The 26344-nt window shown below is 38.4% G+C and overlaps 1 protein-coding gene across 1 annotated transcript in view; it reads right to left on the bottom strand.

Moving 5' to 3' along the window:
* Window positions 1–342: 342 nt before the first annotated feature.
* Window positions 343–26344, bottom strand: part of cyp7b1 (cytochrome P450, family 7, subfamily B, polypeptide 1) — a 203536-nt gene continuing 177534 nt past the window's right edge. Inside the window, exons 2-6 of the mRNA XM_080194168.1 lie at window positions 23371–23504; window positions 19999–20589; window positions 15752–15958; window positions 10000–10178; window positions 343–5745 (exon numbers count right to left, since the gene is read on the bottom strand). Of these exons, the coding sequence (XP_080050294.1) occupies window positions 5455–5745; window positions 10000–10178; window positions 15752–15958; window positions 19999–20589; window positions 23371–23504 (1402 nt within the window). The 3' untranslated portion in view covers window positions 343–5454. The remainder of the gene's footprint in view (window positions 5746–9999; window positions 10179–15751; window positions 15959–19998; window positions 20590–23370; window positions 23505–26344) is intronic.

Raw genomic sequence — 26344 nt, 5'->3', positions numbered from 1 at the left:
TTTATTTGGGGTGTTACTAGTTCAAAACCTAAAATAAAGACACAGCAGGATTGTATCACACAACATAGCTAAACATATGTATTCATGTGTACATTAAGGTCTAAACAGAAAGCTGTGTTCATGAGTAGATTACAATTATCTAAGAGCATTTGGGTAATAATTGCAGCCTTACAGATATTCTCTTTCAACTACATTTTCAGGCTTTTTAAATTTTAAGATATAACTACAGAACTCAATAAAAAATGTAAGTAAATGCAAGTAATTCTTTCACACAAAATAGATTTCTTAACCATATGTTAGTCTTTTAACAGTTGGGAGCCAGTAGCATTGCTGTTCCAGAGATAGTATAAGACAGAGCATAATAAAAGTTTTATTTTCTTATACCAACATAATCGTACATCAAAATACAAAACACTGTGTAATGGATTGTGGATTGACAGTCTTTTCCTGCAGTTTAGTAACTGCAACATTTTACAAGAATATTGGAAAAATTAATAAAATGCAAAGTAATATATTTCAGTTTTATCATGACTAAATATACCCATCATGTTCACACCAAAATTTGTGTTCACACCAAAATTAACATGCAAGGAGATTTTAATGATAGAATCCCTTCATGACATAGCACACGAGATGGTAATTTGATCCACCTTGACTGTACTGACTTCTGAAACTACCCAATTAATCCTAATCCCCTGCTCTTTGTCCATAGCCCTGCAATTTTTCATTTTTTTAATCCAATTTCCTTGTAACCCGTGATGTTAAATTCATTTCTGCCATCCTTTCAGGCATTGTCTTCCAGGTAATGCAGGAGAAGCAGGGTTAACATGGGATTGAATAAAGCACCGTCTACACAGTGTGGAAGAAGGCAGATGGCCCAGACACAGGGTCAGTACATGCTGTTGAGCAAAGATGGATATAGACCTAAGCATGGGGACAGCGCCCAGATTGTACTTTTCGCTGTACATGTACAAAAAGTTCTAGTTGTTTAAGACTTATAGTTAACCTATATAAGACTATGGAGACTTTTTTTTAAAGAAATACCAATCAGTAACCAACACCCTCCCAACATGATGGCAGTGGGCAGATAAAAACCCAGAACCTTGCTCAAATGCAGAAACAAACTGAAAATACTGGAAGACTGAGAAAAATTCAACGGAGCATTCTGACTAGAAAGAAGCTTCAGAAGAAGCAGATGTGCAGAGAGAAAATTGCCAGACAAAGCTTCAAAGAAAGGTTTGGAAGCCGAAGACAGGAATCTAACATTCCTGAGCTGCAACAGAAAAATCTTCACTTTGCAGAGTCAACTCAAAGGTGGGTTAAATCTTTCAAAATGCCAGGCTGCAGCACGTCTCGAGGACTCCTCAAGTAACTCAGTGCAGAAGTACCATTTGAAACAAACCTGTACTAAAACCCATTTCCTGAGTCAAAGTCTGGAAACATGGCTTCCAACCAATGAAAAAAAAATAATTATGCTGGGAATGTTGTGATTGCCCAGCTCAGTAACAAACAGATGCTCCAATTCGACTGATTCAACAGTTTACAAAGTAAACAGCAGAACCAAAGAAGTCAGCAGGCAGCTGATCCAGACAACCATTGTTAAAAATGCTTTTCAAGAAGAGTGCTGTTAGCATTTTACAGATTCCACCAAAAGTGGCAAGCGCAGCAAATGTCATTATTGTCGAGTGATCAGCGGTACTGTCTTGCAATATGGACAGCTTTAAAACTGCACATTCACTTTTAAAATTTTTTAACATGGATCATAATTCCACACTCCAAGTCAATTCAGACTAATCCAAGGCCCAGACAAATCACAAGCTGTTTTACTTGATAGGCCCAATTGCAGAAAAGACAAAGAATTAGCAAATTATCTGCAAAATTCAAAGAGGTATTAAAATCATTTGACATTTATTTTAATATAAGAATCAATAACATACCTCAAAGAGCTAAATTTTATGAGAGAGTCCAATTGCCAGAGTAAGCAGTCGATTTATTCATCATTGATCTGTACCGGATGGCAAGACAATTATGAAAGTGCAGATTTGAAGTCTTAATTAATAGGGTAGAAGTAAAAGTTGATGTGTTCTTTGACCTCCTACAAGCAAAGAAGGATCTAACACTGGAAAAGACAATCCAGATAGTTAGAAAGTCAGAACTTAGTGAGTAGGACAGAACAATATTCAGGGGAAAAGATAAAACATGATGCGGAGACCAACACTCAGTCCAGCTTGCTAGGCCACAGAGACATTCCAAGCCAGGGAAAACAATTGCTGGACCAACCTGCAGAGCAACCATGTCAATTGCTGAGGAATGAAGATCCCCACAGGCTAGATCAATGCCCAGCAAGTGCCGCCCAATGCTTCCAGTGCAACATGATTGGATACTATGGCAAACTATGCAAGGCAAGAGCTCTGGAATGCGTGCAAGGTCAAAAGATTGCCACAAGGTCAAGACCGCAAGCCCAGATTCACACAGCCATGCTTCCTGGGTGAAGTCAAAGATCTTGGTTTCTCATTTTGGAATGTGGACATTTCAGTCAATGATCATTTAAACAAAATTTAAATTAAATAAAGGAGCTAATATGATAATCTTATCAGACAAAGAACCAAAGATGCCTGGCTTCAAATAGCAGACACACCATTCTACAGGACCAGAGGAATCCAATTTCCAGAAATTGATATGATTGGAACCATTGAGGTAGGGCAGGAAACAGATCTTCAAGCTGACGTATATCCTCCATAACCAGTCTGTCTCTTGCAGAGATGCCTGCATAGCATTCAACTTCCTCAAGACGGCAGATGATATCAAGGCAATCACTCTCATTAACCAAACAGAACTGCAAGCTTCTGAGTAATCAAAGAGTATCCTGACTGCGACTTCAGCTCTGAACTGTCTTCTGTCTTTGCTGAGCAAGTTGCTCATTCTCATTACAGATCCCAGTTAACCCTCAATAATCAGACCAGCCAACAACACAGAACATAAGCAAAACGCCTCCAGTGGAAGAGGCCCCAACAACAGTACAGCAGGTCAACCACCCTGCAAACAATGTAACTCCTAGTTGGCATGCCAAAGCCTCAAGACATAATGGAACCTGGTAGCAGCTGTCTGTGGCCGACATTGAAAAGCAGTAATGGACATACCACTAAGTCTTCCTCTTGCTACATGAATGCTCTGTCTCAGCCACAGAAATAACCCATATGATGATGGAAGAGGAAAAAGAAACAACAAGGATCTAAACAAAATATTCATCCACCACACAAGAAATAGGATCAAATAGCAGCAACCATTCATCAAAGCAACAGCCAGGCAAACCAAATACAGTTCAACATGAGAGAATGGAAGAAAAGAATGAAAGCATACTCAGATGCCAATTCAATCTCTAAGTCAATAGCAATGACAGAGCCTACCATTCCTCCAACAGAACTGAGATATGGAAGGCTTATAAGGCCTTTAGACTCCTGAATATTTAAATTCAAGGACTTGAAGTGAGGGGACAATGTAGTAACAGCAATATAAATGTATGGAACTGATAACAATGTAAGACATGAAGCAAACTAGCATAAATACATTGGATAAACACTTGGGGTGGAAGGAGCATTTGGGTTAATGTGGGACTACGTACAATAGTGTTCACACAATAATCTGAGAAGACACATGACTGAGACTCATGATCAATGTGGTATTAATCAGAGATGTGTATTGATATAAATGTAAAGGAAGCTCCAAGCTTGTACTCTTTATCGTAGGTGTAAATAGTTCTAGTAGTTAATAAAGGCTTACAGTTAACATATAGAAGACAATGGAGACTTTTTCAAGACATATCAATCTGTAACCAACACCATCCCAACAGTAACAAGTTATTGCAAAAAATATCTTGCTCATGTTGTTTCTGGTTCTTTTGCCAATCACTTTAAATCTACATCCTTCTAAATTACTCTTTCAAAACCATTTACGATTTTGAAAACTTTCGTCAGAGCGCTTCAACCTTCTCTGCTCTATGGACAACATCTAGTTTCTCCATTTTCTCTATCTGATTGCGGTCTCTCATCCTTGGTGTCATTCACGTGACTCTTCAGTATTCTCTTTTGTTAAGGTATAGATATCGTTCCTGAAGTCTGGTGACTAGAATTTGATATATTAGTGTTTCTAAAAGGTTTCACGTAAAGTTGTAAAACATTTAGTTGTGCAGTGCCTGTATTTTCAGGGCTGCAGTGCAGTTTTTGGTCCAAACTGATGTCATAGTGCAGGCTATGTTAGGTACCATAATAGATAAGTTGCTAGCGCATGTGCTGAGAGTGCGCACAAGACATCTGCAGAGTAGTCAGATCATGCCTTGGCCAGTGTGCAGTGCTCACCTAACTTTATTAGTGCTTTAATGTGCCAACTAATTTTTTTTAATCTCACACAGCTACACATGCATTCAGAAGCAAGAAATAGACCACAGCCCCATCCCAATGCCCCCAAAAGTTATGAAAAGGAATTGCCAACTATTTTCAAATCAGTTGCTGATTGATTTCTATGGGCTATTGCTGAGTTAGTAGGAGTCTTTGGTGGTAATGTTACTTGAAATTCACAATGGCTGGGATGGTACATGACAAAGGCTTTGTTCTCACTGAGGTTTCTGCTCACACCACTTGTCTTGATCTTTGCTCCTGCAGTTTCTAGTCATTTTCACGTGCAGCATGATAGGGAGAATGAGAACACAGAGGAGGGCAAGTTACTGGCAGAGGGAGGAGAAAGAGGCAATGGAGGAACTCTCAGCAGCAGGGCATATCCAGCCTGCATCCTCAGAAGCTCAACCTCAGTGAGATACAGTGAGCCAGACTCTCATTACGAAGGCATGTAGCTCAAGTTGGGAAATTCCCCCAACAGGGAAGACCTAATCCATCAAACCTAATATTTGCACTGGAACGTGAGAGGTGCTGCTGTGCAGGAGAGAATCAGGTTCACCGTCCCTGCAAATATATTGGCAGCATCCAGTTCCCCATGCCCATTTTTAGAGCTAAGAGCCCCTACAGGACTTCCAATGGATGGAAAATCATCTCAGCCCAGTACTACCATTTTCAACCAGCTCAATCCCTTATAAACATTTGTGCTGAATGAAAATCCATATCAGTGATATTGATAAAATCTATACTATCTCAAGTGAGTGTGATGAAGCATTAGGTAAGATATTCCAGAAGTCACACATTGCTTGGAATTTATTAGGAATCCTACATTACTGTGAACACAAAGAAAAATGAAATAGTACTTGCAAGGAAAAGTTGCTTTCTTTTTCTACTCAAAGGTAGAAAATAACACACCCTATGCTAGATAGAATTTCCAAGATTTGAGTTTGTGAAAGTCAGCAAGCATCATTCCTCATCTGCCAGTATAAGAATGCAAATGCAACACTATTTTGACTTACCAATATATAACCTTCCCAGTTCAAAAACAACATTTTAACATGTTTTTTCACTGATGCAATTTATAACGGAACTGGACATCAGAATTTGGCAATAAGATGCCGAGTCCTGCACGGTCATTATTAAGTCCTACTGATTTTTCCCCTTCAATTAATTCCATGTCAAATGAAGTCAACATTATTGAGAGAAACATTTTCATCTCACTGACTGCAAAGTATCTCCCAGGACACATACTGGATCCAGAACCAAAAGGCATCAAATAATACCGAAGCTTCTTTCCTCCTTTGTAAAAGGCAGTTTTCTCCATTCCATTTTCTACAAAACGGTTATACTTGTACACCTGGAAATATATAAAAATAAACATTAAAAAGAATGTTCTTTCAATATAATGGTAAGAAACTGAAATTTGTCTTGAGCAATAATGGAAGACAGACTCCTCCTAATTTTCTTGTTCACCAAATTTTATACAGTCACTCATGGAAAATGCATGTGCATGACTCTCAGGTAAGAAGAGCATTGGCCTTGGCTGTGGTGCCTTCCATAGCCAGATTTTCTGCCAATGCTTACTGGCTAGGCTTTCATGTGCAGAATGGCTAATTGAATGAAGTGCCAAAGAGTTGGCAACATTGCGACCATGAAAAGGGTCACGCAAAGCAAAAATGAGAAAATTGTACAATGATAAATAATACAAGATTGAACAAATTGTTTTTGAATTGATAGCTATATGTGTACAACTGTTGGATTGCACTTCAACACATTTGAAAATAAAACGTCAATTGTAGGTTTTATGAAACAATTGCTTCTGTGGACCTTAACAGAGATGAAGCTGTTAAATTTATAACTCATAAGAAGGTTTGTCAGTTTCAAATATATTCATTAACCTGCATATGATAGCTGAAAAAGATATAGGTTGTTGTGAAATGTCGCCTCAACTGAGTAAATGCCAGAAAAAGCGATGCTATTTCATTTGGGTTTGGAAAAGGCACTAAAAAGCTGGAGATTCAGATTAACTGTGAAAATTCAAATCTGCCTACCACAAAGTAGAACACAATCTGTTCTCCAACTCTCTTTTTTTACTTTCTCTCTTCTCTATTGATTGCCAAATATTCTATTGAGCCACTGCAAAAACTTGGCACTCTAGAATTTAATTCAGTGTTCTTAGATATGTGAATAACTTTAGGTTTTGAATATTTAGGTTATTTTTGTCCAATGTGCTGAATTCTGTGATGTCTGTTCCAGGCAATCATTTGATAAGTTTTCTTGAACACTGTTCTTTAATGTAATGGCTGTGCAAAATGGAGTTATAATTATAATGTACTTAAAATGAATAGCCAAAAAAACACAAAACTCAATGTTCTGCCTTAGTCACATTATCTTTACATTTTCAAAAAAAGAACACTGCTTTTCAAAGGAATGTAAAAATTCAAATAGTCAGAAATTTAATCATTTTTGCAAAATGATTCAAATTGTTTTTTTTAAACAAACTATTTTTGGGCACATAGTAGTGATATATAACAAATCAAATAATGACAGTAGTCAAGCGTTAGTGGCCCTTCTGTAACCCCAAGTATAATCTGAACACAAGCTTTGCCAGGATCTGAAATTAAATATATTATGTACCGCCTAAGTGGGAGAACAAAGATAAAACTTTAAATCTGGATGTGTGTTACATATCTACTTTGAACACTAAATCATTCCAAGTGTCTAAGACACTGGTCTAACAAGCAAAAGTAATAGGCCTGAAATTAGAATACAACATAGGAGTTGTTCATAGACTATTTAGATTCCTACAAATTGCAGAAAAATATAAGGTTATATGGTACTCATGGACATTGCTATCCTCCAGGTCAAATATCGTAAGTTGTGACTAAAACCTATTCCTGTCACTTAACAAAAATATTGCTATCTGAAAAAGTAATCAACTCATTGGGTACATGACAGATATAGCTGGGGAAGAAATATATCCTCACATAATATATGTGAGCCAGAACAGTGGGTTTGTTTTGCACAAACATGGAGCATGAATTTATACAAAAATTGCTCAATGGGAAAATAAATTATATAGCTGTACATTCATTCCCAGTATCAGACATGCCAACTTTTTGCCACAAATACCTGTGAGTATTCTGAAACAGCAACCAAAAAACTGCTAAGTAGACGTTTGTTCACTCATGCTCCACAACTGACCAAAAAACTTAGCAAGCCAAGATAAACTTGGACTAACAATTCCTCAACGAAGTAAATCCAAACAAACTTCAGTAAGGCCATACACCACACTGAACCCCTGCAACCTCTAACAGATAAATAGAAACTAATGACCTTTCAAGAGCTGTGGGAGAGAATTTTCCAGTCATTGATGCCGTTGGGATTCTCTGGTCCTGCTGCTGTGAATGGAGATTTGGCTGAGCGCCAAATTTTCCGTCCTGACTTGCAGCTGTGGCGGTGCATGAACGACTGGAAAATTCCAATCATAGTGTTAAATTTCCAGGTGTTCTGATTTGCTACAACATAGTGCTTTGAAATGGGTATCAAAGCAAGTTACCATCTTGCATTAAAAACTTATGTTTCCTTTTAGGTCTCAGCAGAAGTTGTACATACACCACACAAAATAATACCATACTAGACTTTGTTGTAAGTTGTGCTCATTTCTCAGGATGCAAATTTATATAACGTATCCTATAGCAAACCTATATAAACTGTCCTATCGCAAACCTATATAAACTGCGCTATCACTGACCTATATAAACTGCGCTATTGCTAACCTATATAAACTGCGCTACAGCAAACCTATACAAACTGCTCTAAAACACTGCCCTCTTATAAACTTATATAACTGTTAATGCTGTGTTCCATAACTCTAGGAATAGGATAAGGCCATTCAGCCTCTTGAACTAGTTCTGATATTCAATTAGATTATGGCTCATTGATATTTTATTTCCATTTATCTGCCATTATTCCAATTGCTTTTTCATTATTACTTAACAAAGCAATCTGTAGATCTTGGCCTTGAGAATTTTAATTGATGCAACATCTATTTGAGAGGGACCAGTTCCTGGTTTCTACTGTCTCTTTTGTAATAGTGTTTCCTAAGTTAAAAGAGTCTTGGTCTTTCATTTGTGGAATAAACAAAGGCTTTGGCATTTTCTTGTGCCATATCCTCAGTCCTGAGATTCTGATGGATTTATAAACTGAAAGCACTCCATTCTCTCACAATTATTCAAATAAATGACAGATTTATAACCCCATTCAAGTCACTCTGAGTCTTAGTTTCCTTCATTAATATCAAAATCAAGCAACTATGCATATATTTGAAATCGATAAAATTATGCTTAAGTTTGTAAGTTTGAATTAGTGTAACTATTGTCAGTGACAATTGAATACCTGGAAGCAAACTCCAAGGGTTCAGGTGACATTAAATATGATTGAACAATTTACAACCATCATCTGAACTCAGAAACCACTTTACAGCTTTGAACTTAGTGCTTTTTTTTTAATGATCTGAGAGGTTTTTTTTGGAGAGATGGGCATGAAGCATTCTTTGCTTTCTTTTCATTCCCACCATAGCTACCAGTGCATACAGCATCTGTCAATGTAATCCAGGGTACAGATTCATGACAACATTTATGAAAGAGTATTAATGTTACGCTGCATGAACTAAACAATATTACCTAGTTGTATTCAGTGGCAGTTAACCATGATTTAGTGTACTAAGTATGTAATGTACTAAATTAAATGCTGGCCAGATTGAATTTTTTGTCTCGAATAAAAACCGTCAATTAATACTAATAACTGAATTTAATGCATTCATGTGCACATGTATATGGGAAGGTCATAGTGAGAAAGAAGACAGCAGTGTTCACTGCTGCTGCTGAAACGGTCATCCCCGCTTTCCAACTTCGGCTCATAATTTAGTGTTAATGCTAGTACAGCAACAATTCACCAAATGAAATGTAGAATCTGATTGCATTTAATTTGCATGCAGGTGGTGAATCTCTGAAGCCACATTAAGGCTGTGCCATGGTGGATTAATTTCCAGCCTTTGATATTCATTAACTCTGGCTGCAGAAAAAAATACAAGGAGATGACACAATTACCCTCAGAGCTTCACTGCGGAGCAACAGCTTCACAATCTCAAGTTCACGCCACCATATCAATTGATCGCAAAAAGGGAGAATCCTTATGAAGCGAAGTGAAGTAGCATATGGCTATTACAGGAATTTTTGGAATCAATGATGCCCTGGCACAATTAACTAAATGGTGCAGCTTATTTGTTACCGACACAGTTCTTTATTCTTCCTTTTCCTTGGTCATCAAATGATCCATTACCTGACAAAGCTGAGAGTTTTCTTGACTTCAGGCCAATCAATTCACAGTTTAACGTTAATCCTTTTCAAAGCAAGGCTACTCAATCTTATTCCCATATTCTCTATTGAGACACTAAATTCAATGACCTGCAGGTCTTCGACCACACGCTATTCAAAAGCCGAGAGATTCCTTTTGCAAGAAAGAGCAATAGCGACACTAGAACAAAAGGCCTGCTTGTTGCTGTATGGCTGCAGGACTGAATGAGCAGCACATGCAAAGCACCGCATACCTCAGGATTTTCATAAACCTCTGGGTCCATGTGTAGAATTTGAGGATAAAGGGCTATCCAATCCCCTTTTCTCAACTTGATTCTTTGCTCTTCTTTAAACGTTAAGGTGATGTCTTCCTGGGCAACTCGGATGTTGATAGAGGAACTGCATAATCGAAAGCTTTCTTTTATTGCACTTCCTAAAGACACGAGAGAGTAAGAATGGACAAAAGGAAAGGATGCAGAAAAAACATTGTTACCATCATGAATTTTAGTGAGGTCCTGTCTCAGGACTAGTACATTTTTTGTATCCACAACTTAGCATCTATTTTGGAAAGATCCTTCAAATTATTAGCATGGTGAATGATACACAGGCTACATTCAGTACTTTATTAATTTGACTTCAACACAAAAAGAGAAATAAGGTTTCCTTCTGGTAAAAATGGCAATTGCAAATTTTCAGATTCTACTAGAAAACCTTTTCAATCTGAATGCACCACCCTATGCTAGTAGGCTCCAGAAACCCAATGTCCTTGCAATCCTAGTGGCCTTCAACTTTTGTTCCCTGCTCGACAGATTTTATGGCTAATTTCCGGCAATTTATCCTGGCAGTTCAAGGAAGAATTCCTATGGGAATAATGTGCATAATTTGCATAAATCATTCTGATAGAATGCATATCAGCATGTAGCTCCTGTCTAGGGTTGCAACACTCACAATGTAATCAAAACTGACTTCTTTCCAACAGCATATCTGGATACTGAATTTAGCAACTTGATTCTTTTTGATCATCACGTGAAAGCAGAAAAATGGAGCTACATCCAGTGGATGATACAAATTTACAAAACTCACCACCTACATTAAAGGGAGCAGCGTAAAGTAAGTTGCACTCGCAATCCCAAGCACCATCGCGTTGCTAAAAAGGAAGCTTAGAAAAAAACTGCAAGTGCTAATCCGAAGTAAACAGCAACTGTTCTTTCAGTAAACATTAAATCTGTTGCAGCGTGCACAGAAAATAAAGTGGCATGGGATGCATTCTCGCAGGAGGTTTTTCCTTAAGCGTGCATTTGTCTAAAGGAATGAAGCTTCGGTCAGCTCTGTGTGGTCAGCGCGGTGATTCAATGTGACGTACAGTGAGTCTGTGCATATTCTTTTGGACTGCCTTCGTTACTATAATCAGGCAGAGTCAAATCGGTTTGTTGGTGACGAAGCCAGAGCAGAACTGCGGATCCAGAATGAAGCCTGGATTGCGGATTGCCACAAGGCACCTGACACGATAGATTCTAACTGGCAGTGTTCTGGCAGCGAAACTTTGCAGCGTACGAAAAAATGTCTACCCCCTACCCTCATGCTGTGCGTAGCCACAAGAAAGACAGTGTGCATAAACCATTTTAGTATGTGCTTGGGAAATGATAGATGACAAGTGAAACATTACTGTTTGCCTAAGAAATCAGACGAAACAAATAAAAATCTCATGACTGCAGCACACAACTGTGAAATGGTAGTGTAGTAGTTAGCACACAAGCAACATGGTCACATTCCATTGGTTGACATTCTCCCTGGCAGCATGGCAGTCAGTGGCTGATGTAGTATCACAAATGACAATTGGGCAAGCATATCTTATGCAGAAGTTAATCACGATAATGGAGCACAAAGTGTGTCTTCGTGGTCAGATCGTAAATGACAAATCTGTTTTACCTTACAGTACCAGCTACATGTGGGAGGTTAGGCTGCTTTGGCTTTGAGCAATCATGATGATAATTATTAAATGACAAAAGTAATGAGTCAGATGATGATCAGCAAGGGAGAAACACAGGCCTATGGGGTTTGAGCTGACAAATTAAAAGACACATTTCTATAAAACACACAACCCCAAATATAAAAATAAAATGCAAAAAAACCTCATCAATCCAAACAACCTGCTTACAATTTCCTTGCATGCATTTAACATGTATCAGAAGCAGCCATCCAATGCAACAGACAGATCAGCTGGTGGCACGGGAGGTCTTCCATTCAGTACCAAGAGGTATAGTAAATTATCCAGTGCAGTGGAGCAACATCTGCTTCTGTGCTAGTACCGAACAAACAAACCAATTTAAAGCCTACCACGGGATAGCTAGACAGCAAGTGAACATGCCCCTTAGCTTGCCCCAAAACACTGGAGACTAAACTGCAGGGTGCATGCTGAGGTTAGAAGAAATATTCACAGTCCCTTTTGAAAATATGCTGCAGCACCAGTAAAAGATTTCCTATTTTTTTCTTGGATGACATGTGCATTACGTTAAGTCTACAGGCCAAATCTTGTAGAACATATTTACATAAATTAGTAAATTGGAAGTTACAATCTCACCTACAATCTATGTACAAATGTAACAGAAGTCAATTTACAGCTATGTCCCAGTGCATTCAAATTTCAAACAAGTCTTTTGTTCCTTATGTGGTAATAATGGTGAAATTGCTCTGCCTTATGCAAGGCTATTAACTGTTATGATTGCTGTGGTCGACTGTGCATAGCAAGATTCAACTGTTTTCTACAAAAGCTACGAGATAACAATCAATACACAAATATTCTCTCTTAATTTCATGAAGTAAACGTATTCTTCAAAAAAGTAAGAAATAAAGCAAACCACAGAAGTGAAGCTGAGACTTTGTTGTAACTGTTGACAGGCAGACGAACAGGGATAAAACTAAACTTGAATTCTAAGCTTGAAACACTGTATGGTGATTTGAAACCCAATTGCCAATCAGATACTGCAATAAAGGATTGCACAAAGACGAAAGATCATTATTGACTTTAATATTTAACACCTGACTCAAAACTTCGGAGCAGCATGACAAATGAATCACGTAAAGAGGTTCAATAAAACTGAAGAGTAAATGATCAATGATCAACTGGATCCCCATAGTAATTATTTTCAATTTGTCAGCTAATAAGTTGACAATAAAAGAAAATAGCAATAAGGAGGAATCACTCCAGGACGATGGGACTTCCCTTAAAAAAAATCATGTAATTTCATTGCACAGTCTGCTATGTAAATTATGAGATCACAAAAAAAACTCACCTATTCTTTTTGACTCAGGTGAGGAAAAATTGATATTACATTACACTTGTTTTGGCAATACTGGTTTACACAAACATGTTGATACATTATCAGATCAAGAACGGGAACAATGTGAGGGAGGAGCAGGTTTGGTGCAGATAAACATAACTTCTATTGAAGCACATATTGCGATGCTTAGACGCATGTTGCCATCTTTCAGCTGAGAACTAGCCCCTTGGCACCGCCCCCCCCACAAGTTGATTGGCAGGTGGGAGGGACAACCAATCTGATTACTATAAAATCCAATCCTGATCTATTGAAAACAAGTAAAACTCTATGTTGTGGGTGAATGAGATAAGTAGACTCATTACAGATCAACTTTAAAGCTGATCCTGTTTAATGTTGAGAAGTCCTTAGTCCATCCCAAAACATTTTATAGCTAATGCCTTTTTCTGGAGATTAACGAAGTGCGATTTAGCCAGCACTAAAGAAAACATGTCGTAGAAGCAGAATGTTCAGAGAAGTGCCTTTTCCACCATGTCTGCCACTTCTGCATGGATTTTCACAAAACTACTTTTAAAACGAAAAGTGATGTTTCATAAAATGCATATTTTATGCAGATCCAAGATGAACAAACTATATAATAAACTAGCAACTGTGACACAATAGGTCAGGAAAGGCCATAAAGTGGGGTGGGGGGTGGGGGGGATAGACTTACTGTAATATTATTTTCTACTTACATGTCCATCATAATTGCTCAGTGAAGTATAGCTAAAAAAATCATTCACCACTTGGATTCCTTCCCCCACAATTCATGAACTGAGCCTTTAGGTTTACCTATTCCGAAGAAAGTATAAAAAGCCTCCAAAACTATTTGTGAACATTGGGCCACTTGTCAATCATGATGATGTCAATGATGCCTGATGTCACTGTGCAGCACGTTCGGAAAGCAGCTGCCTAAATGGTGCCTGACAGATTGGCATTGTGATTGACAGGTGAGCCAGAGCTTACAAATAGTTTTTGGCGTGTGTCAAAAATCAGAGTACTGTTACTTTTGTTTAAAATATCTAAATGATGGGTTTCAAGGGATGGGTTTTCTGATTGGAGAAATATCCTGTGGGTGTGGATTTTAAAACTCAGCATTTAAAATATTGCTGCCATGGCTTTAATTAGGAGAAAATGATTTCAATTAATAGAGTAGGCCTTATAGTAAAGTGCCTTCAAGAGCCTGAAGTATTCTTGTAACAAAGGACAACTTAGGAATGTTTCACTTGGCTTCTATTAAGTTACTCACACGTACAAAAAAATATATTTACATAACAGCTCATGACATCACATCCAAAGAATTGCATTTTGGGATGGACTGCTAAAATGGATAAATGTAGCAATAGTTTGCATAGAACAAGAGGTGCAATGGGATGTTTTAAATCCACCTCAACCAGCAGACAGAGCATCAGTTTAATATCTCAACCAAAGCACGGCAGCTTTAACAATGCAGTACTGCATGGAGCGTCAAGTTAAATTTGTTTCAGTTTTAAAATGGGGTTTGAACCCACAGTCCTCCGTCTCGTTCACCACGGTGCTGCCAGATGAGCTCGGCTGATAATCACATGCATGAAGGACATAAGAAAAAGTTACATTGATAGGTTACTGTACTTAGTAGCCCAGCAATGTCATAATTTTCAGCAGTCAGCCTCCATTTCAATGCCTCTTGAGCATCCCAATTTTAAACCACTGTTTCCTAAAGCAGTCTCGAAGCTCATGTCAGATAAGGTGTGATTGCTGTTCTCAAATGAGATCATGCATTTCCTCAGAGAATTTTTTTTCCGTTTTGCTGACTCCCAAGATTAAAAGGATCATATGTCTTCATTTCTCATTCCAAAATGTATGTCAAATCCAATATACAGATTTAACACATTGTGTACCGGATGTTTTTAGTTAAGGGCTATAGTACATGGAATCCAGCTTTTCTTTCAAGAATTATAGCTATTATGCAAAGGTGAACAATTGTGAGAGTGAGGAGGCATGTTCTTTAACTGCGGAGATGCAAACATAGCTGAAACAGTGAGCAAATGAGTAGGCTTTGCAGACACAATTCTATAAGGTTCAGAACCTTCAATCACTTTCACAATTGTATCAAACTTCTGAGAACAATTACATTGAGAATTACTTACTTTGTGATAAATTTAAACATTCAACAGAGGAAGTCACCCTTTTATTCAGGGTTCAACTCATTCAACGTTAGACACAATATACAGTGAGGGGCTAATCTGGATCTTGCAAATTCCTTTTTTTGCTTTTTACAGAAGATGAATATACTACAAAAGAGCATTACCAGCAGAAAGAAGACTCCAGCATGTCATTAAAATGTGAATTAAAATCATTAAACATTTAAACAACAGTCCTAGCTTTCTATCAGAAAGGGCAGTTCAGCCAGTTACTTGATGGAAATTTTGTCCTTAACTGTTGAGGGCATATTTGGCCATGCCACATTCCAAACAGCGAAAAAAAGAGCAGGAGTTTGAGAGTAGGGCCTACAACACCGGAACTCTAGCTTGGGAGAGCAGAAGCACTGAATTTATCTACTGATGTTTACAAGAAATCAAAATATCTGTATAGTACTTTAGGGAGTGCATAATTGATGAAAGTGGGTGTTTAATGCGTTTTCCAAATGTCCAAAACAGGGATAACAAACTGTACATGCCCTTTTCTGGCTGCATTTTAAATGAATTACCTAGGATCACCATGCTGTCTAAATCTTCTCTGCTGAGGCTGATGTCGAAGTCAGGGCCCGGTCTTTGACCTGCTGCCTGTAACACATGCTCAATTTCAGCATGCACAGCTGCATGGGCTTCTGGGTTCTTCAGTAGATAATACAAGGCCCAGAATACAGCTGGAAGCGTGTTTCCGAGAGCAGCCCACAGGAAGGCAAAATGATGTGCTGCGAGAAAATAAGTGAAAAGGAAGATTAATAGCATTTATTACACTGATTAGATTTGCAGTGTGCTAATTAAAAGATGTTAGGACAAAGACCCAGCCAAGGATCAGTGAATGCTAATGAGGACCAATAGGCTTCTGAAGTCTAATTTTCTGCTTAATGAGGACAGTTTCAAAGCAATGTTACACAGAAGGGGAGGGGGGTGGAAGGGGGAGGGGGGAAAGAGAGTATAAATGTGGCTCCGTTAAATCTGCTTCATTATCAGCAATAAGAGCCTTGTTTTACCACATCAGCAAAAAGTTGAATTCAATTATCCCAGAAGGCTTTTGCAGGATGGAAATATTACAATATAGGTTACTTTCAAAGATTTAAAAACATTCAAGGTCAAATAATTGTCTTCTCCTAAATGTAACAATTCAATTATTTTTGTGCTTTAACCTAACATTAAAATACTTTACAATATAATTGTGTGTATCTGGCATCAATATTGGACCATCTACATCAGCCCCCTTCCAAATAGGTTAACTATTTGCATCATAAAATCTGGATGGGTTACAATGGTGATTTGCCCTTCTATCCTGATATTAATGGGGACAGAGTACAAAAACAAGGAAGCTGTGCTAAACCTGTTTAAAATACTAGTTTGGTTTCAACTAGAATTTTGCATCCAGTTCCAGTGGATACACTTCAAGAAAGATGTGGTGGCATGGTGACACAGTGATTGGGACACCGCATAGTGGTCATCACTGCTGCCTCACAGCACCAGGGACCTGGGCTCAATTCCTAGCTTGGGTCACTGTCTGTGCAGGGTCTGCACATTTTCTCTGTGTCTGTGTAGGTTTCCTTCAGGTGCTCCGGTTTCCTCCCACAGTCTGAATGATGTGCTGGTTAGGTGCATTGGCCATGCTAAATTCTCCCTCAGTGCGTCCGAACAGGCGCCCGAGTGTGTCAACTAGGGGATTTTCACAGTAACTTTATTGCAGTGTTAATGTAAGCCTACTTGTGACACTAATAAATAAACTTTAACCTAGATGTGAAAGCAGTAGACGGGTGCAGAAGGGATTCATGAGAATGGTTCCAGGGATAAGGAACTTAATTAATAAAAAAAAGTGGGGACGTTGAGACTGTTCTCTTTGGAGAAGAGAAAGCCAAGAGGAGATTTGATAGATGTATTCAAAACCATGAGGGGGTCTTGACACATTAGATAGGGATAAATTATTCCATGTGTGGTTAGGATCTACAATGCATTACCTGAGAGTGTGATGAAGGCAGGGTCTATTGAGGCTTTCAAAAGGGAACAGCACCATTACCTGAAAAGGAAGAATTTAAGGGCTATGGGAAAAAGATACGGGAGGCACTAGGTGAATTGCTCCTTCAGAGGGCCAGCAAAACCTTGATGGGCCAAATGGTTTTTTTAAGTTCACTTATCAGTGTCACAAGCATGCTTACATTACCACTGCAATGAAGTTACTGTGAAAATCCCCTAGTGACCCAAGCCAGGAATTGAACCTAGGTCCCTGGTGCTATGAGGCAGCAGTGCTAACTATTGTGCCACCATGGCATCCCCATGACCTCTTTGTATGTTGAGGGCTATTGTTTCGTTAGTTCCCCAAAACTGACATCATTCATTATGATTAGCATAAATTTAATTTATCCTTTTTATGATTTCCCCATACTCTATATATCAAGGTGATCTAATAGATTCGGGTGTTCATGATTTCCACCTGGCTAGCTGACATGAGAAAAAAAATTCTTTCCCAAAGTTTACACAAAAAAAGCTCCTCAGAATTTCACAAACATGAAACACATTTTCAATAACAACTCCACGCATCTACTACCTCTAAACATGTTTTCCTTATAATTCAGGATTTCCACCTGGCTAGCTGACTAATTATGTTAGGACAAAATACAAAGCCATAGGAGCCCAAATTATAATATATCAATGGAATGGAGATGAAGAGTTGGCACCAGCCCCTCCTAGGCCTCATTTTAATACTTCAGAACTGTCTAGAGGAACCCAGGTGAACAGTTCCTGATACCAGTTAAATACTCAACAGTGGAGCAGATTGCAAAGCTGGTTTGATTTGATTTTTGATTTGATTTGTTATTGTCACACGTATTAACATACCGTGAAAAGTATTGTTTCTTGCACGCTATACAGGCAAAACATACCATTCATAGAGAAGGAAGCGGGAGTGCAGAATATAGTGTTACAGCCACAGCTACGGTGTAGCGAAAGATCAACTTAATGCAAGGTAAGTCCATTCAAAAGTCTGACAGCAGCAGAGAAGAAGCTGTTCTTGAGTCAGTTGGTACATGACCTCAGACTTTTGTATCTTTTTCCTAATGGAAGAAGGTGGAAGAGAGAATGAACGGGGTGTGTGAGGTCTTAATTATGCTGGCTGTTTTGCTGAGGCAGCGGGTAGTATAGCTAGAGTCAATGGATGGGAGGCTAGTTTGTGTGATGGATTGGGCTATATTCACAATCTTTTGTAGTTCCTTGCAGTCTTGGGCAGAGCAGGAGCCATACCAAGCTGTCATGCAACCAGAAAGAATGCTTTCTATGATGCATCTGTAAAAGTTGATCAGAATCATAGCTGAGATGCCAAATTTCCTTAATCTTCTGAGAAAGTCGAGGCGTATGTGGGCTTTCTTAACTATTGTGTCAACATGGGGGAACCAGGACAGATTGTTGGTGATCTGGACACCTAAAAACTTGAAGCTCTTGACCCTTTCTACTTTGTCCCCGCTGATGTAGACAGGGGTATGTTCTCCTTAAGCTTCCTGAAGCTGATGACAATTTCCTTGGTTTTGAATCGAACCCAGGTCCCTGATGCAGGATAGGGCAAAAGAAACAAGGAAAGCCCATGGAATCCTTGCACAGTTCAACTTCCATTCCTGACATCCAATGGATCCTTCCCAAAATTTAAAAACTTAACTTACTTTGGCCACACTACTTGCTCATGTAATGTTTCATTGTTGGTTTGGTGGCCTGCAGGTCTCCAATCATCCCATGTTAAGTAGACACCAACTTGCTTGGGGCAAGTGACGCCAAATACATCAGAAAAGCAGCAGAATTTGATCGCCATTTTAGCCACTTGTCTACATCGTGCAGATTATGTCAAAATCAGGTTTTATCTTTGCATGGACTTTATGTTAACCAAAAAAAGTAAATTAAATTCAGGCTAATCATAGTGAATGATAGCATTGGGAAGCTGAATATTTTAGCTGGTCCAACTTTCTGCTGAACAATAAGCCTCAACATTAGCCTTATACTATGCAGCCTCACACTTATCCTCAGTCATCTCAACTACATGGAATTCTGCTTTTAATACAAGATTTCTCATCTTATCTAAGAGGGTGGCATGGTGTCACAGTGGTTAGCACAGTTGTTTCACAGTGCCATGGACCTGGGTTCAATTCCAGCCTTAGGGGACTGTGTGGAATTTGCATGTTCTCCCCATTTCTGTGTGGGTTTCCTCCCATTGCTCCAGTTTCCTCCCAGGGTCTAAGGATGTGCAGGCAAGATGGATTGGCCATCCAATTTGCCCCTTAAAATATATAGGCTAGAGGATTAGTGGGATAAATACATGGGACTATGGGGATCGGGCTGGGGAAAGGGTCGGAGTAAGATACTCTGTCAGTGAGTCGATGCAAACCTGATGGGCTGAATGGCTTCTTCTGCACTGGAGGGATTCTATGAAATAGCCAATTAGTATGGTGGAACTTTTTTGGGTAAGCTGTTCAGTCCATGATTCATTTCAATCAGGACACATCATTTATTATAGAGGTGACATTGCAATGGTCTACATCGCAAAGTCAGGCCTCAGTGGTGTAGGGCATAGCATTCAAACTCACTGTGACACCTACTACTGAAAAATCTGAAGCAGTGAATTGTGTTGCATAACTGTAAATTCCTCAAAATGGCCTGAATAGGCTTGAAGGTTGAACTTGCATTCCTTTTGTAATTGTTTAAATATGGCAATGCAACCAAAGATAATTTGTGTACAGCCATATACGTATATATATTCAAATTTCCTTACCTGCCCTTTGATGATCCTGAAGATAGGAGTACCCCTTGAGCAAGTTCCTCCTCTCTCTGATTATATTTGCCATATTTAGCCGTTGATCCAATTTTCCAGATGTGAAATAGCTGATCAGTTCCTTACGTATCATTTTGGTGTTGCCTAGAAGTTCAATGGGAATCCCCGCAACCAGATAGGGAAACATATTGTCAAATTTAAGAAATTTTTCTCTTAGCGCGGCGATTTGCTTGGACTCATCCTTGGGAGCCATTCCATACAGAGATATATAACTGGTTTCAAATAAAATACGACAACAGAAATCAAACATATTCTCTACTCTCCAATCTGTTGGCCTCATCTGTTCTTGCTTCAGGGCCTTCTGAAGATTCTTCATTGTACTTGCATTCAAAATATTTAGCTCCTCACCCATTAGATAGTGGAAGAGCTTGTGGATCTCTTCACTGGACACTGGTATCTTGGGATCATTTAGATAAGGGTGACCAAAGGTTTTTGCTGATATCTTCAATGAAAACGCATCAAAGTTTAACTGCTTATGCTGAACCACAAACTGATAATGAAATGGATTTAAAACAAAGGTAATATACCTTCCTACAAGAAATAAAACAAAAAATGGTTAGAAACACAGCCCAGCATGAAGGGAAACAAGTTGTTTCATATCACTTTCTGTGTGATCACATAAAGACATTGCAAATTGTAAGTGTGTAGATTGGTTGACAATATTGTATCTTGAGTTAATTGCCAAAATCACTGTGCATCACCCCAGCAGCTGGCCTCTTTCCTCCAAATCCCATCAGCGTGGAAATGGGAAGCTCACGTTGAAAATGTAAATGGTCATCAAAATGCTGCTGGGCAGGCTCCATGTGCTTTGTCCACCACTTGCCTGATGTGGGCTACACATCAAAACTGTATCCTTTGTAACACGTGGGTGGCACAGTGGCAAAGTGGTCAGCACTGCTGCCTCTCAGTGCCAGGGACCTAGGTTCAACTCCTGGCTTGGGTCACTGTCTGTGTGCAGCTTACATGTTCTCCCCATGTCTGTGAGGGTTTTCTCCAGGTGCTCTTGTTTCCTCCCACACTCCAAAGATGTGCGGGTTAGGCTGATTGGCTATGCTAACGTCCCTTAGTGTCAGGGGTACTAGTAGGGTAAATACATGGGGTTATAGGGCACGGATGGGATTGCTGTCAGTGCAGGATTGGTAGGCCAAATGGCCTCCTTCTGCACTGTAGGAATTCTATGATTCTATGTGACCTGTGAACCTTTTATTGACCATATCTATTTTGGATCATTTTAGATCATCTGCACCACTAATAAATCAACACTATTTTTTTAAACTAGATGAACAATTAGATAAAATGAGCTTTAGGGAGGGGTAGTTTATAGCCAGCTTCCAGCTGATGTTAATTACCTAGAAAGACTTGGAAACACAACACCTCCATTTTCCACATGCGGATGAGAAAAGAAATTACAGATTTCATTGCCAACAGATCAAAGAGAGGTTCACAACCCTGCATATACCTTCACAGCTATTAAAAGTAGCATCCTTTAAATTTTGATAGTGCCTCATCATGGGTGCTCACTAAAGCGATTTATTGCATTTCAATGGTTACTTGAACAATTGACTTGGTAACCAAAAAAGACATAGGGGCTGAAATTCCTCTGGGATTTCGAAAGCCTGCCCCAATAATTCCAATGGTTGTACCAAGAGAATCCCTTAAAATATGGCAAAGACATAGATACCTTGTTTATATGCAGCCTCCATCTGCCTGTAGAAGGCAGAATGCAAATGTCATGAGAGGGCACTTCCAAGGGCAGAGGTTCCCTACAATAGGAGGTTCTGTTGGACTGGCTCAATCTGTGGATGCCAGTATCTCAACTGAATGAAGATGCACTGGCCTCCAGATGCACACGAGTGCCCTACACATGCAGCCTAAGTCAGGGAAGTGGTCCTGAACACAGAAAAAGGAAAAACTTATCTTAAAAACTTTTAAATGAATGGCTCCCTTATGTAAAGGTAGGAGGAGGACATGGTTGGCACTCTGTCTCTCCCCATGACAAGCACAGAACAAATTACCTGGCTGCAGTGGGAAGGTGGGCTCTGGAGATATACCTGAAATGGTGCTTCTGCCTGTCCATCCTACACAGATAAGATGCTCCCAGACTGTCCCCACAAAGTCCAGTGGGGTCATCTCTGGATGGCACTTGTGAGTGCAATGGTGTTGTAATACGTGGGGTTCACAAAAACAAGATCTCGTCCCTACAGTGTTTAAACTAAAAGTGAAAAAACAGGTTATACATTCCCAATATAAAAAAAGGAGGACTCAAATAAATATTAATAATTGATGCTAAAACTGCAAACTGCACATTATTGTCTACATTTTAAAGACAATATGCATGTACATACTAGATCAGTGTAAATGTTTCTATGTGAATATTTCAATTTATAAAACCTAAAAACTCTTCAGCAATAATCCGATCGCTCCCTTCTCCCTAAAATCTGTTAATGCACGTTGTGTGCATCAACTGGAAATAGTTTATCTTTTCTGGCGTTTGTACTTCGTTTCTAGTGGAACAAAATAAGATGGGGCGGGGAGAAAAAAAATCCCCTTTCTCTGGATGTATTCAACAAGGTAGGTTTTTTTTGTGAAACACAGCATTTATGTAATCATTCTCTTATTAGGAAGATTTCACTGAAGTGTTGACAATGATGTACAGTATTGCTTCGCTGGAATGACGTTTAGGGAAAACGATTCTGCTGCACCACCACACAATACCAATTAGAGAACTATTTTCTGCGACAGGTCAGAAATTTACATTGTTTCTCGCAGAAAGATGTGCTTTTTAATTTCTTTATTAAGATGACATTCATGTCCCTTGCGACTTTTGGGCACGACAATCATTTGCTCGTCATGTCGGAAACTGCAATCAGCGGAATCGTGTTCCAAGACTCCGCCGTGCTAGCAATTCCAAGCATCGTTTTGTGTTTTCCATGTGAATTGGTTTGGAACGCATTAATTACGCTAAAAAAAAATACATGCTTTCCCCAAGCTTTTTGACAAGTTCTTTTTAAGGTGGAAAATAAACACGATTCCATGGCAGAATCAGCACAGCTTTCCGCATTCAGAATGGTCTGCACATGGATGGGACGACAGTCTGAGCTTCATTGCCACAGCTAATCGTCAACCGTCTGTCAGCTCCTGCATTGTGCGACTGTACAATTTTCTTGGGGAACCTTTACTGCCATTGTCTTAAATACAACAGTCATTAGAAAATTCCTGGATCAGGTAGCTGTACCGCAAAATAAACAAAGCAGAATTCATGGCACAAAATGTCAGTGGCAGCTCTAGGCTGCACTCTATTTGAAAACTCACCTGCGATATAGACCATGAAGACGTCTCCCCATTTCTGTTGACGGGAAATGAGAAATCCTAAAGAATCCTGATGGAACTCAAATGCTTTGCCAATAAATGGGATCCAGCCTTGCTCTAGAGGTGGTTCTCCAAGCCTGCATTGAGAAAGAGAGACATTAAATATAATTTTGAAAAATACAGCAAATTGCTGAAAGTGAGTTAACCCTTTTTAAGCACTCGTGTAGTTGCCTCTTTCTTCCAGACACTAAACAAATATTCTTGGTTATTAAATTGATGCTACTGTATTGCAATATTCAATTTTAACACTGCAAAGTAATAAATAAAATTTCTTCAGTTACCAAATTGTAATTGAGTCTTGAATTGTTGAATTTAGAAATATTTCTACTGATGAAGGAGTGGCGTGCATTTTACAAGCTTTCATGCTGGATGACCCTTCAAAGAATTAAAATATAACACAGCAGTAACACCGTGCAATCCTTTCACGTCATTTTTATATCTGCAACTCTGTCAGATAGGGCACAGGAAAATGGTATTTATCTACCACCTCCTTAATTTCACAAAGCTAAAATCACATCTTGCTGTCACAGTCTTAGATGCATCAAAATGTGGGCCCACAAATATGTTGGGAGTATAGTTTTGACAATTTAAATGCAGAGCCGATGCACTAATATTGTTATCCTGCAGCTGAAAGGATAAATACAAAGTACCTGATTCACTATTACGATGTGAACAGTTGCTATTGTCACCTTACTTTGGTCAGACACGTTGTGATTTCTCTTCAAGTCACCTGCTCCACAACTTACTTTTCAACTTCTCCATTTTCAAAATAATGACACAAAAATGATCAATTTTAAAGAGGGCAAACGCTGGAACCACTTTATTTATGGAAACTTGCTGTGCAAAAATTGGTTCCCATGTTTCTCTACATAATATAGTGACTATAACACATTAGCTGTCAAACACATTAAAACAACGTGAGTTCGCAGAAGACATTATGTAAATGCATGTTTTCCCATCAGTTTTCTCCCATCCCATTCTTCTTTCACGAAGACTTTAGCCCCTTGCCCAGCTTTAAGGCAAATGGACGCACAGTAAAACCAAGAACCAAAGTCCAGGAATTGGCAGTGAGTACTGGGAAACACCATTAATGGGATGGTATCTCAGTTGAGTCATTATTCACCCATGTGTAATATCCAGCAGGATAAAAAGATTGTGACAAGAGATTGGTGACCAGTCCTGCCTCCACCCATCCACCAATCCAGGAATGCTGCAACACCCAACTACTTTACAGCTGAGATCAAATAAATGAGTACAGCTTGAGGATCAAACCTGAAACCTTTGGCTTGTATGATTTTCTTATTTGGTCACTTATCTATAGATATTTGGTCTGAAACTTGCCTTCATTTCAAGCTATTTTTGAAGTTTTAAAGTTACATAGCAATAATTATCATGTGTGAGGTGAAAAAAACAAAAATTATAAGATTTATTTCACACTTTACATTATGAAATAGCAGAAATACATCAGTAGAAACTTAAATGCAAGTTCAGTTTCTGAGGGCAAACATTAGATAATTAATAGCACACTCAAAAGCTCACTTCAGGACATAATATAGTGAAAGATTTAACAAGGCCTGAGCTAGGGGAACAAAACAGAGCATCTTTAGGTCTGATATTAGATGGGTGGTCGTGATCAGTTCAGCCAGTCAGCCATTTACACCCGTTATGTGTTAAGCACACGTGTATCAGAGCTCTGGAAGATCCACGTGACAGGAAGAAACATGAATTGCAGAAAAATGGACTAAATAACTGTGAAGGGACAAAAAGAAAGTCAGAAAAACTAGCAAACATTACTGTAGAGAGAAGTAGATTAGTATTCTGGTCATTCTTTCTTTGTCCAAAAACTTTTTCAAAGAATTTTTGAACATATAAAATAAATCATATTTGCCATATTGTATTAGCTGAATAGCTACTCTGAAAATGGAAAATGAGTGTGCAGTATTGCTTTAATATTAATACTTTGGTGTACTACGTACAGTGAAATGAACTCAAAATTAGCAGAATGACCTAAAAGAATATTTGCATTTTCATACTTATAGTGGAGTTGAGGATTTTTAAGTCTTGATTTGTTAAAACAAAACATTGAAAGTAGCATCCAGTTTATGGCTGATTTGTTTGCACTTTGAAAATGTTTTTGACCCAATTCTAACCATGCTACAACTTATAACATTTTAATAAGATAATTTTCTAGTCAAAGAGGCTGCAGAAAGCTATAAATCAATGCATTTAATTAGTCAATAGTGTTCAGTATAACTGTTCAATTTAAAAAGGTTGCTTCTGTCCCTTCATGGCATGACAGTATTTCTTGATTAACGTTAATGTGATACAACATTATGGCTGATTTTGCTACATTAAGAACTTAAAAACAAAATATGAAATCTAAAAAATTGTGCTTGCAATTATAAGTATACAACATTGAACAAAAGGAAGATGCTAATTTGGAAGATAAATGCAAATTTCATCATGAATACTGCTGAGATAATTACAAGATTGTATGCTCTGCATGTTTGTTAAAATCTTGAGTTACTGATCCCTTTGTCCTCAGACAGATATCTCTGTTTTACATCATTTTCTACAAATTTTACTTTAAAATAAATGAGAATTACTATTCTATAAATGAGATTTTAAAATCTAATACTTCCAATTTAAGCAGTTTAATATAAGCAGCATTGGACATTATCCACTATTAGACCAATAGTAAATGAATAAGGTATAAAATTCTAATCTTTTGATCTTAAGCAAAACCAATGGTTTATTGGTATTAGATAATTGAATGCTGCTTCATGTAATGTAGGTCATTTTATGATTCAACTTTTATGATTCAACTTATAAAACAAATAAAATAATTGAGAAGCTAATTTTACATTTTCAGAAACAATTTAATGCAGTTTCACTGAATACGTGAAACAAAAATAAT

This window comes from Carcharhinus amblyrhynchos, chromosome 8 (genome assembly GCF_965287045.1).
Source record: "Carcharhinus amblyrhynchos chromosome 8, sCarAmb.v2.hapA, whole genome shotgun sequence".
Classification (NCBI taxonomy): domain Eukaryota; kingdom Metazoa; phylum Chordata; class Chondrichthyes; order Carcharhiniformes; family Carcharhinidae; genus Carcharhinus; species Carcharhinus amblyrhynchos.
This window is presented reverse-complemented; position numbering and strand designations above follow the sequence as displayed.